Below are 18,319 nucleotides of genomic sequence, written 5' to 3' on the forward strand. Positions count from 1 at the left end.
AGTACGTCCAACTGGCCTCACAACCGAAGACTATGTGTAACCAGGTCAACCCAGGACCTCCACATCCAGCTTCTTCACCTGCAAGACCGTCTGAGGGGATGTGTGGGGAGATGCTGAAGAGTATTTCTGTCTGTAATAAAGCCCTTTTGTGGGAAACAACTCATTCTCCCCAGTGGGTGGGCCTGGGTACTCAGTGGGTGGGCCTATGCCCTCCAAGGCCCACTCATGGCTGCACCCCTGCCCATGTGAAATCCATAGATTTGGGCCTAATTTATTTACTTCAACTGACTGATTTCCTGATATGAACTGTAACTCAGCAAAATCTCTGAAACTGTTGCGTTTATATTTTTGTTCAGTATAAATATGTTCAAATCCATTCATATGCAAGTAAAATGCACTAGACTCCTGAGTCGTATTGGAATTACATCTCCAGCTTTCACTGTATCACCCAGATATTATCAGGAATAATTCAAAATGAGTAATACATTAAAATAAAATCATAACATTATTAATATTCACCATCAATAACAATATATATTTTATATTAAAATGTAATTTAAATCATACAAAAAGGCATCTAACTAGCTAGTTTGTTGATTTCAAGAAATCAAAAGACTGCCTTCAAATGCTACTCGGAATTGGGAAATACAATGTTTCGACTAGGAAATAAGCACTTGAACGACCCTCCCAATTTGGAATTCGTAGTGGGAAAGTCGGAGATGGAGATGATACCCAATTTAAGAGTTGTGACGTTTCATCACTGACCTTTCACATTTGATTCCGTCAAGCTAGCTAACTTTATCATTAGCAATATTAGCTAGCTCATTTTGCTAGCTAAAATCTCATTGGTTGAAGAATTGCTTTGACTTCCAAATCAGTCATGGTGGACTTAAAATTTCCCAGTCCTGAAGAGCATCTAAAGGCAACAATATTCCATGGGACTTCGGACGGTCTGGTTCAGGTCCAGAGGTGTAGTGTGAACCATGCTGTTCTTCCATTGTCACAGAAGAAACTATATGAGAAATCTGTCAGAGAAATAGGTAAGATAACTGTTAGCCGAGGAAATCCAAAACATACAAATGTACAGTTTAAGGCATGTTTTTTGTGGGTGGAGTTACTGCTCTCTCACCATGACAACACTTCCTGCTGGGGAACCTCCTCTTCCTGAGGGCCTGGTCTCTTAAGTTGGCTGTCCTTCTCTGTACAGACACACGAGTTGGTTCATACAAATAAGCATGTGGTCCACATTCATCTCCCCACTTACAATTGGACTAGGCCTAAATGAAACAAATCGACCAATCAATGTCTCATAGCATTCAATTAAGTTTCTTCACTAGAATGATATTAAAACATCGATAAACGTACCACTCAGCTGTCCGGCATCTTCGTCATCCAAGAGGTTGGCAGTGGAGGCAGCATTACCCAGTCTGATAGAGAATGTTAAGAGGTTGGCAGTGGAGGCAGCATTACCCAGTCTGATAGAGAATGTTAAGAGGACTGGCAGTGGAGGCAGCATTACCCAGTCTGATAGAGAATGTTAAGAGGTTGGCAGTGGAGGCAGCATTACCCAGTCTGATAGAGAATGTTAAGAGGACTGGCAGTGGAGGCAGCATTACCCAGTCTGATAGAGAATGTTAAGAGGTTGGCAGTGGAGGCAGCATTACCCAGTCTGATAGAGAATGTTAAGAGGACTGGCAGTGGAGGCAGCATTACCCAGTCTGATAGAGAATGTTAAGAGGTTGGCAGTGGAGGCAGCATTACCCAGTCTGATAGAGAATGTTAAGAGGACTGGCAGTGGAGGCAGCATTACCCAGTCTGATAGAGAATGTTAAGAGGTTGGCAGTGGAGGCAGCATTACCCAGTCTGATAGAGAATGTTAAGAGGTTGGCAGTGGAGGCAGCATTACCCAGTCTGATAGAGAATGTTAAGAGGACTGGCAGTGGAGGCAGCATTACCCAGTCTGATAGAGAATGTTAAGAGGTTGGCAGTGGAGGCAGCATTACCCAGTCTGATAGAGAATGTTAAGAGGTTGGCAGTGGAGGCAGCATTACCCAGTCTGATAGAGAATGTTAAGAGGACTGGCAGTGGTCTAAACATAATACTCAGCCTGCTCTGAGTCAAGGCCATGAGAGGACCTCCTAATTCAGCACAACCCTAGTAAAGCCCAAATGGATACTAAATGGGACATTCCTTGGAAATCAAACCCACTAACTTCAGAAACAAAGGCAGATATTACAGCCACTCATCAGGGACTCATGCAGGGATGTTTCTCAGGGATAGTTAATTACATCTTTACAATGCAAGCGCATCTGTTCAGTTCAATTGAAGCTCAAGGTCACTTCTGGCAAGGACAAAAGAACCATTGGGCAATGGAGGCCTGTCAGGGAGAGGAGGGGGAGGTGATGGGTGGGGTAGGGGACCACTGGTGAAGTGGAAGGATACGGATGGTGTTTCAAGAGGGCTCTCCTTTTCGTTTTTCTTCTTCTGGTCTTTTCGGAGAAAGCTCTAGCGACTTCAAAAAGCTTCTTCCGTGTAGCTGTGGAGGATTACAGGATCAAATAGAAAGTTGAGAGAAAACAGACAATTGGTTGAGTGAATGAAAATGTTAACAGTTTGGGCTGAGTTTGTTTTAATTAATATGACTGATTGGATTTGAGAAAGCATATGTCCATCAATACATAATTATATATTTCAGAAAACATCTTATTCTTAAAATCTTATTTGCAGTTTTAAGAGCAGGAACGGTGGAGACTTTTACTACTGTATACCTTTCTGGAGCACCAACTTTAAGAGGGTAATGCCCTACAGATATATGTTGATTTCTAATAATGACCCTGCTGTATATAGACACCATCCCTCATGTCCAGTTCCATGCACTGCTAGAACCTCCTAGAACCATTTTATGCTAACTGGACATTCCCAATGTGGAAAGTTCTGATAACATTTGGAATTTGGGAGCGACAGAGAGACACATACATTGAGAACAATATTTAGTTATGCCCCAGAAAGCAAGCCAGAGATCGGGAGTGTTCTTACATTTGCCCATGTGCTTGAGTTTGTCACGGAACAAGGCATCGTCTGTAACATTGGTGCAGGCCTCCCCAGAGCCTGAGGCACAATTATCTCCTAGAACACAAACAAGCAGCGTGAAATAGACCCCACAGAGACACGCAAGAACAGAGAAAGACACACACATCAAGACATGATAAGACGCACAGAGACATGTGCTTCTACATCTGCATTGCTTGCTGTTTGGGGTTTTACGCTGGGTTTCTGTACAGCACTTTGTGACATTGGATGATGTAAAAAAAAAAGAAAAAAAAAAGTTTATAAATACATTTGATTGATTGATTGATCAATCAATCAATCAATCAGAGATGCACACCGGGTCACACTTCCTCTGTGTGCCTTTAAAATAAGGCATTTCACTGCAGGAGCCTACATGAAACCTGGAGATTTTCAGAGCGAGACAGTACTAGGATGTAGCTTAATGCTATGGAGTGCAAATGAATGATATCTACCTGGAGTGGACATCCCCATGAAAGCTGGTGAATGATGGGACTTGGATGTCTTTGACTCATACTGCAGCCGATCTAAAACAGACAGAGCCGATGTCTCAGCATCAATAGGGTTATGGGCATAGAGGCACGTAGCAGGACAACCTGCAAGCCTTCCTTCATGAATTACTAGTACAGAAGTGGTGAAAATTAAGAGGAAAGCACTGTCATGACATAGAGACCTTTCTTCTATTGACTCTTCATACCTTGATTGGGATGAAAGCATAGTGATATCATCGCTTAGTACTGTATAAGACATTTGGAAACGTTGCAGAAAATAATCAGTGTGAGGATGTATTACTGAGTGTGTGCTTGGATGTGTGTGTGTGCACACCTCTCTCAAGGGCGATGAGGAACTCGCGGTTGCGCTGCAGCTCCCTCATAAACTCCTCGTTCTGCAGGAAGAGGGCGATGCGCTCATCTCCCAAGTACTGCTTCAGCTTCGTCTCCTGCTCAGTCTCCATGCCAACCTGGCCTGCCCTGGCCCCCGCCCCCAGCTGAACCTGCTGCGTCATGGACGACAGGGATGAAGAGGACGAGGGCTGGGTCAGACTACTCTGCATTAGGCTGGTGTATGAGCGCTGCAGGGAGGGAGGGACCAGAGAGAATACTGTTAGACATGTCAAAGTCCTATGTGGAAATGCTTCAGTTTTTTATAAAATTGCACCATGAATTGAAAATAATATCTCGTTTTTTTGGGTGGTGTCTTCATTTTTGGAAGACTACCAGGGAACTGATTCTGTATAAATAGCTGAACTGTATTTTTCTTAGCGTGCAGCCCATTGCAGAGGCTGGTAATTATCCAGCCAGTTGGCCATCAGAGCAGAGCGCCAGGCAGTGGTCTGTAAGTAATGGCAGTGTGGGTTGATGGTCCATTAGGGGCTGACCAACAAATCTACCTACTGGCAGACTATCCAGCTGCTGAGGCAGGATCCGCAGGAAGTCATCAGGGAGGTTGCCTAGTAACGGTGGGTTCCAGTTCCTGTAACTGCCAACCTGCCATTGACTGGCGGGAGGTGGTGGACAAGGAGGGGGCTGGCAGGGAGGAGTTTGACTGGCATCAAAGCTGGCAGAGAGACGGCAAAGGATATTGTTAGTTCCAGTGATGCTACGTTCTGTAACAGTAAATATCAATAATGTTGTGTTGGTCATCTTCAAAGGATCCTCCTCGGCACACATATACAACGTTGTGTTCATATAACAAAACTATCACTAGTATTAGGTCTACAGATCTACCCAAGTTAGAGCACAGTTAAGAACATGTACCTCGCATGGATTTCATAGCTGCTGCATTAGCATTCATTAGACAGCAGGTGGAGCATTGAAGGCATTATGAACCTCTTAGCATTCAAAGCACTCACAGCATGAATCGCTGACCAGCCATATCAAGTATTAGATATAGAGAAAGCACCAAAGAAGAATATGTATCTCAACACTCATGTAAATGATGGTTTCAGAGAAAATGTATTCATTAATTGATATTATCCCATGATATTGGCCCTGGGATCGATCTCTCTCTCTCTCTCTCTCTCTCTCTCTCTCTCTCTCTCTCTCTCTCTCTCTCTCTCTCTCTCTCTCTCTCTCTCTCTCTCTCTCTCTCTCTCTCTCTCTCTCTCTCTCTCTCTCTCTCTCTCTCTCTCTCTCTCTCTCTCTCTCTCTCTCTCTCTCTCTCTCTCTCTCTCTCTCTCTCTCTCTCTCTCTCTCTCTCTCTCTCTCTCTCTCTCTCTCTCTCTCTCTCTCTCTCTCTCTCTCTCTCTCTCTCTCTCTCTCTCTCTCTCTCTCTCTCTCTCTCTCTCTCTCTCTCTCTCTCTCTCTCTCTCTCTCCTTGCCTGGGAGGTGGTGAGGCTGTGGGCAGGACCTCGTCTGGGTACTTCCTGTCGTAGATGTGCATGTCATAGGAGGGTGGGGAGTAGACCAGCGGGGGCTCCTCGTCAGAGCTGTCCGGCTCCAACGTTCGCTCCAGGATCTACAGGGTCAGAGGTCAGGGGAGAGATTGAGAATGTTCTAAAGGGCATGACAACCCTTCAGATGGCACATATGAACACTTCAAAGAGCAGATGAAATGAATCTGTATTATAACTGCTCATAGGAAATGCAGCTCAGCCTTTATGCCCTTAATAAGAGGCAATGTGAGGGCTTTCATTGGGCTGTTTTACTAACCTCAAGCAGCAGGTTTTCATCCTGTATTTAATCAATGTAAATTAACTTCACTTTCCAAATAACAGCCTAGCATGCGAGGTAGAATACACTCCACTATAAGTATTAAGTTCAGCTCTTCATCATTTATTAAGATAAACATCTCCTTCTCTCTCTCAGGTCATTCAGAGTGATAGGGGGAAATAAACTAAACAAAGTTAAATAATATCCTGTGTGGAGCATGGTGTCATTGGTGAAATACAGTCAGAGTGGACTGAGGCTAATAAAAACACAAACTATGGTTGGAATTGAGAGACCTGCAGTAATTTAATCAAATACAAAGCGAACAGCTTGGCAGTCCAATATGGCACTTGATACAACCTTGTTACTACTCAGAAAGAGTTTATGCATCAGTACAAAGGGAGTTCATGAATGTCCAAAGGAATGGCTTGTCTTGGCTGTTCACAGCAGTCAACACATTGCTAGAGAGCATACAGTGTATAGCCTACCTCTGGGTATTGGCAAGCTTTTGAAGACCACTTTAGACAGCCTATCAAAGCTTTATGTCAACAAGAGCAGTGTATAATCACAGTGACCTCCAGAGAAACGCATGTCATCCACTACAACTGCATATTAAAAGCAACATCAAATACTTTTCCCTCCCCAGGAGCCAACCATCTGGTTTGAAGAGGCAAACAAATAAATACAATGAAATAAGGTGTATGAATGAATATTTGGTGAAAAAGTAGCTGCCAACTTTGACATGCATTTCATGATAAGCTATAGTCTCAGACGGTCTTAGGTTGGGTTCACTTAGTTTAATCTGGGCTACCCACTAGTTCCTATACCAGTAGCCCCCAGACGTACCTCAGGAGGAAGGCTGTCCTCTGAGTCAGAGCTGTCGTTAGAGCCGTGTCCGTCTAGGCTCATCCGGAGCAGCTGGTCGATGGTGGAGTCCACGGCTCCGTGGTTGGCCCGCAGAACACACTCTATCACCTCCTGTTCCATGCTGGGGAACATGGTCCTGAAGTCCTCCATGGCCTGGTTGAACTCCAGACGCCGCACCGTGCGCCCACCCCCACCGGGACGACTGTTGTTGAGTTCACCTGGAACAGGGCTTTCCTCGTGCGGCGCCACATCACCATGGTTACCACCGCTGTTGCTGTGGCGGCGGAACAGGCTGGTCATCATCCAGAGAGCCTCCAGCCTCCGTACGGCGCCCCTCCTCCGCGCCGGCAACACCACCCGAGAAATGGTGGCTCCTGGTCCCTAGACGGTGGGCGCCCCACCGCCTGCCTCCCCTCCCCTGGCTTAACCCTGGCCTGCTGCTTCAACTGTGCCAGTCCACCTCAGGCCCTCAGCGCTCGGCCCCGTTATCCCCTCATCATCACAACACCACAGACAGCCCGGCTCGCTTCTTCTTCTTCTTCCTCTGTTTTTGAGCCAGCTGCATCCAATGCTGTGAGGATGTGGTGGCTGGTCTTCCCAGGCAGGCAGGCAGTGTTGAGGACACAGTGCTGCGTTCTCTCTGAGCAGAGGTGGGCTAGCAGTGCCCTAGGACTTCCAGCCCACGCATCCCTTCACACCTGCAGTGTTGGGAACAGGAAGAATGTCAGGAACAGCAGCCATGTTGTGGAGAAGCAGACAAGACATCATGACTGAGCATCACAATGAGCAGCGGTGCAAATTAACATGTTCCTCTCGAGCAATAGCCGAGGTGTGTCCAAGGAGGCTATAGAAAGATAAGGCTATACATTGCTGGGACACACACACACACACACACACACACAAAAAGTGCTGTTACAACTCAGCTTGGGGGCCGTCTCAGAGTTGCTGTCTGATAGCATTACTTCCCCGACAACGACACCCTGCACCAGCCCAGTCACCCTAGGTGTCCGCATTCCCACAGCAGCGCTTGTGTCCCCAGGCCCCAGAAAAGAGTCAGCCAGTGCCAGCAGAGGACAGAGCAGAGGCTAGAGGCATCACCCGCTGCGAACTGCACCATGACCCAGAGGGCCACCACATGCACCGCCTAAGCAGGTCACAGGAGCTGAATGAATCAGCCTGCCACTGAGTAAACACTCCACACCAGCACAGCCATGCAGAAGTTTTTCAGAGATGCAAAAGCAGTAACACCCGCGCGTGTGACTATGAAGCCAGCCTAGCCCAGCAGCAGCTCATCACAGTCAGTCAACAGGCATAGACACTGTCAAATTTGGGCAAATAAGGGTTTCGCCCTGGGGGCCGCATTCAGGCTTCAACAAGGCCCGGAGGGTCGCACCATGAATTGGTTATATTTCCTTGTCTTCAAAATGTGCAAAAATGGTCCTCTATCCATCGTTTTTGATGCTCCCGGACTGTGTAGCTTTCATTTGGGTGATTATTAGCTAGCTGGACACAGTCAAGAAATTGTATGAATGTAGGAGATGCCAATTGAAAACATAATGGAGCACACAGGATGAAATGGGGAAGTGTGACGTTAACCTGTGAATCACAGTGCTGCACCAAGGACACAGTGCTCTGCCCTGTCCTATGGTCTGGCTGCTAAGAGTTTCTTCTAGAAAATATATATTTTTTGTTGATGTCATGGCACACCATATGATCTGACACAAACATACAATGCATTCTAAAAGTATTCAGATCCCTTGACTTTTTCCACATTGTTACGTTACAGCCTTATTCTAAAATGGATGTTTCTACAACTTGATTGGAGTCCACCTGTGGTAAATTCATTTAATTGGACATGATTTGGAAAAGGCACACACACCTGTCTATATAAGGTCCCACAGTTGACAGTGCATGTCAGAGCAAAAACCAAGCCCTGGGGATAGAAGCAATTTTCCAGTGGGGAAGGGTACCAAAACATTTCTGCAGCATTGAAGGTCCCCAAGAACACATCATTCTTAAATGGAAGAAGTTTGGAACCACCAAGACCCTTCCAAGAGCTGGCCGACCGGCCAAACGGAGCAATCGGGGGAGAAGGGCCTTGGTCAGGTAGGTGACCAAGAACCCGATTGTCTCTGATCTGATGAAACCAAGATTGAACTCTTTGACTTAAATGCCAAGCGTCACGTCTGGAGGGAACCTGGCACCATCCCTACGGTGAAGCACGGTGGTGGAAGCATCATGCTGTGGGGATATTTTTCAGCAGCATGGACTGGAAGACTAGTCAGGATTAAAGGAAAGATGAACGGAGCAGAGAGATCCTTGATGAAAACCTGCTCCCGAGCGCTCAGGACCTCAGACTGGGGCGGAGGTTCACCTTCCAACAGGATAACGACCCTAAGCACACAGCCAAGACAATGCAGGAGTGGCTTCGGGACTAGTCTCTGAATGTCCTTGAGTGGCCCAGCCAGAGCCTGGACCACTCAAAAATAGCTGTGCAGCGACGCTCCCCATCCAACCTGACAAAGCTTGAGAGGATCTGCAGAGAAGAATGGGAGAAACTCCCCAAATAATGGTGTGCCAAGCTTGCAGCGTCATACCCAAGAAGACTCGAGGCTGTAATCGGTGCCAAAAGGTGCTTCAACAAAGTACCAAGTAAAGGGTCTGAATACTTATGTAAATGAGATATTTCCGTTTTTTATACATTTGCAAAAAATACATTTGCAATTATGAGGTGTGGAGATTGATGAGGATTTCTTTTTTAATCCATTTTTAGAATGAAGCTGTAACGTAACAAAATGTGGAAAAAGTCAAGGGGTCTGAAGCCAGATTAGCAGAAACCAGAGACTGAACATACAAAAGACAGCCTATCTTTACATTAACACTTACTCCTTAGCATAATAGATGCTATGCTAAACTGACTGAAAGAGAGGATTGACTTACAGCAACCAATCCACAAAGTAGAATCACTCATCATGCTCTTCTTCCAGATACCTCTCTAGGATATGATAGGATAGGTCTTATCAAACATCCTGCAGGCAGACATCAATTGAAGCCAGCGAGCTGTCTGGGGGAGAGCCCACGTTGTCAAATCAATCATTGCCGAGCTGGCTGAATGATATTCCCCACACACTGATCCCTCACTTTTCACTATACAACACTAATCTGTACCTAGCGTCCAGCTATATTTAGCACCACAATCCACCACAGCTCTTTGTCCTCATGTAGGCTGCATAGCTGGAGCTGCTTACCGATACGGGAGCCAGGGGAGGACTGCTTTGCCCTTGTGAATTACATAGAGCATAGGGCTTGCTTACGTCACCCATAACTAATGCCTGCTGGTCATGCCCTGAGCTGATTACAGATACCGGGAGTAGGCAAAGGACAGTTTGATAAATCTCTGTGATGAAAGAGAATGCACAACATATGGTGCTAGATACACACAAATATTATCATCTTTGGCGAGCTAGGCCTAGATGTTTTGGATTTAGCCAATCAATATGAAAAGAGGGGATCTCTTCCAAGAACCTCAATTCTCCTGACTAGGCTAAGGTATCATTGTAGGCAGCGAGGTAATCATATCATAAGAAAATGACTACCTGGTATCACTATGTATGAAGTTATTTGCAGTATAGCATCCTCTTCTGCAGTGACAAGCTTGATAGGAATATGACACTCCCCCTACCATTCTAATCATTGCCAACACAATTATAATTCTGTCAGACCCCAGTTCCATGGCAATGGAAACGGAAAACAAACCTCCTGCCTGGTGCCGTAGGCAATGTCAATCTGATTTGTGCAAGTAGCCAGAGACAAATTCAAGACGCAGAACAGCTGTGAACATGCTTGATGAAAACAACGGTCTTACCTTCATGCAAAGCAAAGCAAAAAGGCAAATGCTATATACAGTGCATTCGGAAAGTATTCAGACACCTTGACTTTTTCCACGTTTTGTTACGTTACAACCTTATTCTAAAATTAACTAAATAGTTTTTTCTCTCCTCATCAATCTATACACAATACCCCATAATGACAAAGCAAAAACAGGTTTTGAGCAAATGTATAAAGAAAAATATTACTGAAAAAATACATTTACATACAGTACCAGTCAAAAGTTTGGACACCCCTTCTCATTCCAAGGTTGTTCTTTATTTTTACTATTATTTAACATTGTAGAATAATAGTGAAGACATCAAAACAATGAAATAACACTCTCAACCAGCTTCATGAGGTAATCACCTGGAATGCATTTCAATTAAAAGGTGTGCCTTGTTAAAAGTTCATTTGTGGAATTTCTTTCCTTCTTAATGCATTTGAGCCAATAAGTTGTGTTGTGACAAGGTAGGGGTGGGTATATAGAAGATAGACCTTATTTGGTAAAATACCAAATCCATATTATGGCAAGAAGAGCTCAAATAAGCAAAGAGAAATGACAGTACATCATTACTTTAAGACATGAAGGTCAGTCAATCCAGAAACCTTCAAGAACTTTGAAAGTTTATTCAAGTGCAGTCGCAAAAACCATCAAGCGCTATGATGAAACTGGCTCTCATGAGGACCGCCACAGGAAAGGAAGACCCAGAGTTACCTCTGCTGCAGAGGATGTTCATTAGAGTAATTGCTGCAAAGAAACCACTACTAAAGGTCACTAATAATAAGAAGAGACTTGCTTGGGCCAAGAAACACGAGCAATAGACATTAGACCGGTGGATATCTGTCCTTGGGTCTGATGAGTCCAAATTTGTGATTTCTTTAGAATTCCAGGCACACTTAACCAGCATGGCTACCACAGCATTCTGCAGTGATACGCCATCCCATCTGGCTTGCACATAGTGGGGATATAATTTGTTTTTCAACAGGACAATGACCCAACACACCTTCAGGCTGTGTAAGGGCTATTTGACCAAGAAGGAGAGTGATGGAGTGCTACATCAGATGCCCTGGCCTCCACAATCACACAACCTCAACCCAGTTGAGATGGTTTGGGATGAATTGGACCACAGAGTGAACGAAAAGCAGCCAACAAGTGCTCAGCATATGAGGGAACAGCTTCAAGATTATATGGTGGGGACACTATATTGATGATGTTTGCCTATTTTGGCCCGGCTCAGAAGATGAACTTATTTCCTTCCACCAATACCTTAACAGCATTAACCCTAACATCAAACTAACTATGGAGTACAGCAAGCATAACATTCATTTTTTGGACCTCGACATTAGGAAAAATGACAAAGGTTGTTTGCACACATCAATCTTTAGGAAGCCTACAGATGGGAATACCATTCTGAGGGCAGACAGCTTTCACCCCAAAAGGCTAAAAGAGAATATTCCATATGGCCAATTCCAAAGAGTCCGCAGAATTTGCGATCAGGAAACAGACTACAGTGTCAAAGCTGCTGAATTGGAGAATTGCTTCTTGAATCGGGGCTACAGCGTTCAGGTCCTGAAAGATGCAGGTACAAGGGCTGGATTACTTGACAGAGAACTTGTTGCGAAGGGGAGTGCCTCGTGATCATCAGAGAGAGTGTATTTTGTTACAAAATACAGTACTGAAGCAGAGAACATTAAAAGAATCATTAAAAATAATTGGGGAATCATCCAAAGTGATACTCTACTATGCCAAGTCTTTCCTGAGCCACCAGTCATAAGCTTTAAGAGATGTCCTACCCTAAATGACAAATTAGTACAGTTATCTTCCGGGTGACTCTCAAAAAAACTTGGCTTGACCACAAACCCAAGGGCTCTTTTAAATGTAACCAGTGCAACCACTGCAGAAATATTGCACAGAAAAAGTATTTTGTTGACACAGCTTCCAAAATGGAGTATTACGTCAAGCATTTCATTAACTGCAAAACCACTCATGTCATCTATAGATTGGAATGTCCACATTGCAAGGTGTTCTACATTGGACGGACAAAGAGACGCCTTCAAGATCGCCAAGCGGAACACAAGTACGCCATACGGGTAGGCAATGACGACTCCCCCATGGCAAGGCACTATAAGTCCTTACACCAAGGCAACCCTGCCTCCCTACAAGCTATGGGTATTGATCATATTCCGGCCTCTATTAGAAAAGGGGACCGTCTTAAAACAGTTAAACCAAAGGGAAAGTTTTTGGATTTACAAACTACAGGCCACTAAATACCCTGGTTTAAATGAAGATTTGGATTTCTCACCATTCCTGTAGGGTTGTGATAGGTCCATTTGCTGTCATCTAGTGGTCTTTTTTCTCAATTGCCCTCCGCTTTGTTTAGTATGTTTAGACTGTTGTTGTTCATGTTTTGTTGTGTTCAAGTGTACTAGGGAATATATTGCTTTCTTGTTCTTGACATCTCTCCCAGACATGTTTAGGGTTGGAACTAGCTTGCTGGGTGTTCTGGTGCCTCTAGCTTGGAGTTGTATCATCTTCCTTTTTTTTGTGTGATGGCACAGCTACAGTGTTTCACTTTTTAATGCGTATAGTATTGCTTACTAGGTGTGTCCAATCAATTTTGTAACCACTCCCTCTTCAAATTAGGGCTAATTGGAAAAGCTGTTAAAAAGAGGACATTGTATTATTTCTTTGTACTCCCTGACGAAGGCCATGCAGCCGAAACACATCGGATTTTTTAAAAACCTTGTTTCTATTGAACATGCCATACTAATAAAGGCATTTTAGTTCTTTATATGAAGAGTGCCTTGGTCCTCCTTTCTTTTTGATGACCAATTCACCCCTTTTACCAAAGAGCACCTTCTGTCTACCAAAATGTACTATTGTGTACCTCAGTAGCGCTTCCCTTCCTCCTCTTTCTACACCTTCAAGACTGTTGGAAAAGCATTCCAGGTGAAGCTGGTTGAGAGAATGCCAAGAGTGTGCAAAGCTGTCATCAAGGCAAAGGGTGGCTACTTTGAAGAATCTAAAATATTAAAAACACTTTTTTTTGGTTGTGATGACTTCACTATAACAAATAAAGAAAAACCCTTGAATGAGTAGGTATCCAAACTTTTGACTGGTACTGTAAGTATTCAGAGCCTTTACTCAGTACTTTGTTGAAGCACCTTTGGCAGCGATTACAGCCTCGAGTATTCTTGGGTATGACACAACAAGCTTGTCTCACCTGTATTTGGGGAGTTTCTCCCATTCTTCTCTGCAGATCCTCTCAAGGTCTGTCATGTTGGAGGGGGAGCGTTGCCTCACAGCTATTTTCAGGTCTCTCCAGAGATGTTTGATCGGGTTCAAGTCTGGGCTCTGGCTGGACCACTCAAGAACATTCAGAGACTTGTACCGAAGCCACTCCTGCATTGTCTTGGCTGTGTGCTTAGGGTCGCTGTCCTGTTGAAAGGTGAACCTTCCCCCCAGTCTGAGGTTCTGCGAGCAGGTTTTCATCAAGGATCTCGTTGTACTTTTCTCCATTCATCTTTCCCTCGATCCTGACTAGTCTCCCAGTCCCTGCCTCTGAAAAATATCCTTACAGCATGATGCTTCCACCACCATGCTTCACCATAGGGATTGTGCCAGATTTCCTCCAGATGAGACACTTGGCATTCAGGCCAAAAAGCTCAATCTTGGTTTCATCAGACCAGAGGATCTTGTTTCTCATGGTCTGAGAGTCCTTTAGGTGCCTTTTGGCAAACTCAAAGCTAGCTGTCTTGTGCCTTTTCCTGAGGACTGTCTTCCATCTTGCCACTCTACCATAAAGGCCTGATTGGTGGAGTGCTGCAGAGATGGTTGTCCTTCTAGAAGGTTCTCCCATCTCCACAGAGGAACTCTGTAGCTCTGTCAGAGTTACTATTGGGTTCTTGGTCACCTCCCTGACCAAGTCCCTTCTCCACCGATTGCTCAGTTTGGCAGGGAGGCCAGCTCTAGGAAGAGTCTTGGTGGTTCCAACCGTCTTCCATAAGAACAATGGAGGCCACTGTGTTCTTGGGGACCTTCAAGGCCGCAGCCATTTTTTGGTACTCTTCCCCAGATCTGTGCCTCGATACAATCCTGTCTCGGAGCTCTACGGACAATTCCTTCAATCTCATGTCTTAGTTTTTACATGCACTGTCAACTGTGGGAATTTACCACAGGTGGACTCCAATCAAGTTGTCGAAACACACTTAACAGGCTGCACCTGGAAACAGGCTGCACCTGAGCTCAAATTCGAGTCTCACAGCAAAGGGTCGGAATACTTACGTAAGTAAGGTATATCTGTTTTAAATTTTTTATACATTTGCAAAAATAAAAATAAACGTTTTTGCTTTGGCATTATGGCATATTGTTCTTAGATTGATGAGGAACAAAATAATTGAATCAATTTTAGAATAAGGCTGTAACGTAACAAAATGTGGAAAAGGTCAAAGGGTCTGAATACTTTCCCAATGCACTGTATCAAGGATCATGAACTACATTCAGCTGCGGGCAAATTTTTCTTGAGCGGAGGCTCGGGGGGCCGGACATAAACTACAAATAATTGTAGACCGCAAATTGACTGCAAGAAGCCCAAACAGATATATATTTAACTAAAACATAACAATTTCAAATCGCGCTTACATTTGTATACGTCACATACATCTCTCTATTATGCTATGGAACAAAAAAAATTGCATATATTATTATATTATCGTAGAATGGGCAGATACTGTTGATGTTGTTGCCCTAAGCAGGTGCAGATACTTTTGATGTTGCTACCCTTGGGGTAGTTACCGTAGCATAAGGGGAATATAATACTTCCTCGTCTTACACCCACAACTATGATGAAATAATATTAATCTACAAAAAAATGTCATGCCCAAAAATGACAAAAGCCACTTATGATGAATTCAATCACTGTCATGAGGTAAAAGCTGATCATTTTATTTTTCAGATTCTCATTTTCCAGGCTGACAACTTCCCATCATACCTCAGAGACTTTTGGAACCTGATTAAGACGGACCTGAAGAGCAGCAAAATCCCCCGTCAGAGAAAAACAGTGTGTAAAGCAACAGAATAATGGCCTAATAGCAGTGGATTGCCTAAGCCAAGCTAACATGGGACCAGACTACTGCCCTCTTCATACAAAAGTGCTAGCCTTCCACACCAAAGGCTCTCATCACTGGCCAAAATCACTGTGGTGTTCAGGTGAAACGGACTGTGTGCTGGAGAAATAAGAATCTCTTCATCCCCTGGAGCATTCTGAAATTAAGCCAATTTGAGCAGTTTATAGAGCTGCACTGGCCCTTGATATGAGTAGCGGACTAGCGGTCATAAGTTCTCTTTGAATGATTATGATGTCCGCCTACACAAAGGACTGCATGTCTGTTTTCAGTTAACACAATACTGTAACCCTGAGTAAACACACTGGGGTGTAGGCTAGGCTAGGCTATAGCTCAGTCCTGGACCAAAATGTGATTACCCTGACATTGAATATGTCCCTTACTTTAGTTTTTTTCCTCTAACTTAGGCCTAGAGACAGGAAAGAAAGCAACTGAGGCTCCAATACGACATATTTTCGTTAATTAGCCTAACTCCAAAGACCCTGTATCTGGAAGTCTGCGGTGCCAGTGAGGGATAAAAGCACTTCACTAACAATAAGATCTTATGATGAAAAAGCCCAATATTCATGATAGGTCCATATATTATGGGCCTTCTGCCAAATGAGATAGAGAGCAGAAGTTTACTTCTCTCCCTGGAGAGGTTTAAAACACACACACACAGGAAATGCTTAGCTCTCCCATATTCAGGAAAACAGTGGGGACAGCATTCTTGCCCCTGTAGTCACACTTTCCACAACAACAATCCTAAAGCTCTCCCCAGGGCGCTTCTCAGTCGGGTCCCCAGCCTCTCTGGCAGCCAAGCACAGGGAGGAGACTTCCTTCACTCTACAGTCCTACCAGAGCCATTAGTGTCCTCTGTAATTATTGGGACAGTGACACATTTTTTTGTTGTTCTGGCTTTGAACTCCAGCAATGATACAATGACTATGAGATTAAAGTGCAGATTGTCAACTTTAATTTGAGGGTATTTTCATCCATATCGGGTGAACCATTTAGAAATTACAGCACTTTATGTACATAGTCCCCCCATTTTAGGGGACCACTTGTCACAATACCTTTGGAGTCACAATACATGAAGTAGTCAAAAGTTTAGTATGTCAAAAGTCCCATATTCCTAGCACGCAATGATTACATCAAGCTTGTGACTCTACAAACGTGTTGAATGCATTTGCTGTTTGTTTTGGTTGCATTTGAGATTATTTTGTATAATTTTGGAGTAACTTTTATTGTAGAATAAGAATAGAATATGTTTCTAAACACTTCTACATCAATGTGGATGATACCATGATTACATATAGTCCTGAATGAATAGTGAATAACGATGAGAGAGAAATGTACAGACGCACAAATATCATACCCCCAATACATGCTAACCTCTCACCATTACAATAACTGGGGAGGTTATCAGAGGAACTCTAGAGCTCTGTCAGAGTGACCACGGGACTCTTGGTCACCAAGGCCCTTCTCCCCCAATTGCTCAGTTTGGCTGGGCGGCCAGCTCTAGGAAGAGTCTTGGTGGTTCCAAACTTCTTCCATTTAAGAATGATGGAGGCCACTGTGTTCTTGATGATCTTCAATGCAGCAGAAATGTTTTGGTACCCTTCCCCAGATCTGTACCTCGACACAATCCTGTCTGAATACATTTCCCGAAGGCACTGTATGACCGAGTCCTACTATTCTCCACACATATGCCGACATAGTACACTACCTTTAAATTATGCCCTAATCTTGTGCACTAACAAGGTACAGGCAGAACCGTACTGTAATATAGCTCTGGAGAAATTATAATTTGACATTTGTAATCAATTAAATTCTATAATCCACATCATATGATTTTTATAGTATTTTTCTGAAACACAAAAATGCTTTACGATAATGTAATAAAATAACAGGGAAAAAATAAATGACAAAAATCAGCTGGCCAGAGATAACATGATAGGTGATGATATGCACCTGACATTGAAATAGAATTGACCCCAGCCATGGACATCTGAGCCAGGAGACCCTGGGGGCCTGGTGAGCAAGGCAGCAGCACAAGATAAATGGCACTGTGATTGCTCGTGCCCGTGGTGCACACAGCTGCGTGGCTGGTGAAGCACGCGACACCACTCACCAAAAGGTCGCCAACTTCATCTCGTAACACTCTTCAGGTGACAGTTAGCTGGTTGGTTATCTGCTAACTAGCTAAGACGAGTTAACAAACAGAAATTGCAAGCAGAAACATTAAAACCTGTAAAAATTCTACAGGACAGTTAACATGGAATAACTTAAGTATTTAAAACAAAAAACGACATTTGAAATGGTGTATGGTACTTGCGCCATTGAAATGTAGTTAGTGAGCTAGCTTTAGCAAGCTACGTTAGCTTTGCTAGCTAGCATTTTTGATGTGTGAAATGTAAACTCCCAACCCTTACCAGGCAAAGAGCGGACGCCAACATCTGCAGCTAGAAAAGGAAGTAGCGACCCCATTGCTACTATCGAAATTCAAAAACAATGATTTGTTTACCCAAGGGGAGATGGTAAACGTTGACGGAAAGTGTTTTCTCTGGGCGCAAATTGCGGTTGCGACGGAATACTGTGCTGTCTGTCATCCAATGATGCTCTTTCTCCCACTTCTCCACGACGATCAAGCTATTGCACGCAAATTCAGTCGAGCATGGATAGCCTTGCTTGACGTTGGATAACCTGACTGCAGTCCTTCACTGTAGTTCCGAGTCACGCGCGGCGCAGACACATGGAGCCAG

General features: G+C 44.1%; 1 protein-coding gene across 5 annotated transcripts; it reads right to left on the reverse strand.

Annotated features, from left to right (window-relative positions):
* Positions 1 to 322: 322 nt before the first annotated feature.
* LOC115149120 (CUE domain-containing protein 1) lies at positions 323 to 18,279 on the reverse strand. Of its 5 annotated transcripts, none has more exons than XM_029691656.1 (11): positions 17,990 to 18,278; positions 6,561 to 7,279; positions 5,387 to 5,523; positions 4,461 to 4,623; positions 3,892 to 4,138; positions 3,522 to 3,593; positions 3,037 to 3,126; positions 2,443 to 2,536; positions 1,366 to 1,427; positions 1,130 to 1,199; positions 323 to 1,025 (listed from the first exon to the last, which is right to left on the reverse strand). In XM_029691656.1, coding segments are annotated over exons 2-11 (1,260 nt in total). In that variant the 5' UTR covers positions 6,885 to 7,279; positions 17,990 to 18,278; the 3' UTR covers positions 323 to 1,024. The 5 variants fall into 5 exon arrangements, 1 of the variants encoding a protein (XP_029547516.1); XR_003866803.1 differs by lacking the exon at positions 323 to 1,025 and adding an exon at positions 17,689 to 17,759 and having other exon boundaries at positions 1,135 to 1,199; positions 1,366 to 2,056; positions 17,990 to 18,279; XR_003866804.1 differs by lacking the exon at positions 323 to 1,025 and having other exon boundaries at positions 1,135 to 1,199; positions 1,366 to 2,056; positions 18,082 to 18,279.
* Positions 18,280 to 18,319: the final 40 nt, after the last annotated feature.

This window comes from Salmo trutta, chromosome 15 (genome assembly GCF_901001165.1).
Source record: "Salmo trutta chromosome 15, fSalTru1.1, whole genome shotgun sequence".
NCBI lineage: Eukaryota > Metazoa > Chordata > Actinopteri > Salmoniformes > Salmonidae > Salmo > Salmo trutta.

Bases quoted from the DNA above. Each gene is read 5' to 3' on its own strand.
- LOC115149120 (XM_029691656.1), bottom strand. From the start codon at position 6,884: ATGATGACCAGCCTGTTCCGCCGCCACAGCAACAGCGGTGGTAACCAT. The intron at 5,524-6,560 runs GTACGTCTGGGG...CTGACCCTGTAG, and splicing joins AGGACAGCCTTCCTCCTGAG to ATCCTGGAGCGAACGTTGGA. The intron at 4,139-4,460 runs GTAGGTAGATTT...CCCTCCCTGCAG, and splicing joins AGCAGCTGGATAGTCTGCCA to CGCTCATACACCAGCCTAAT.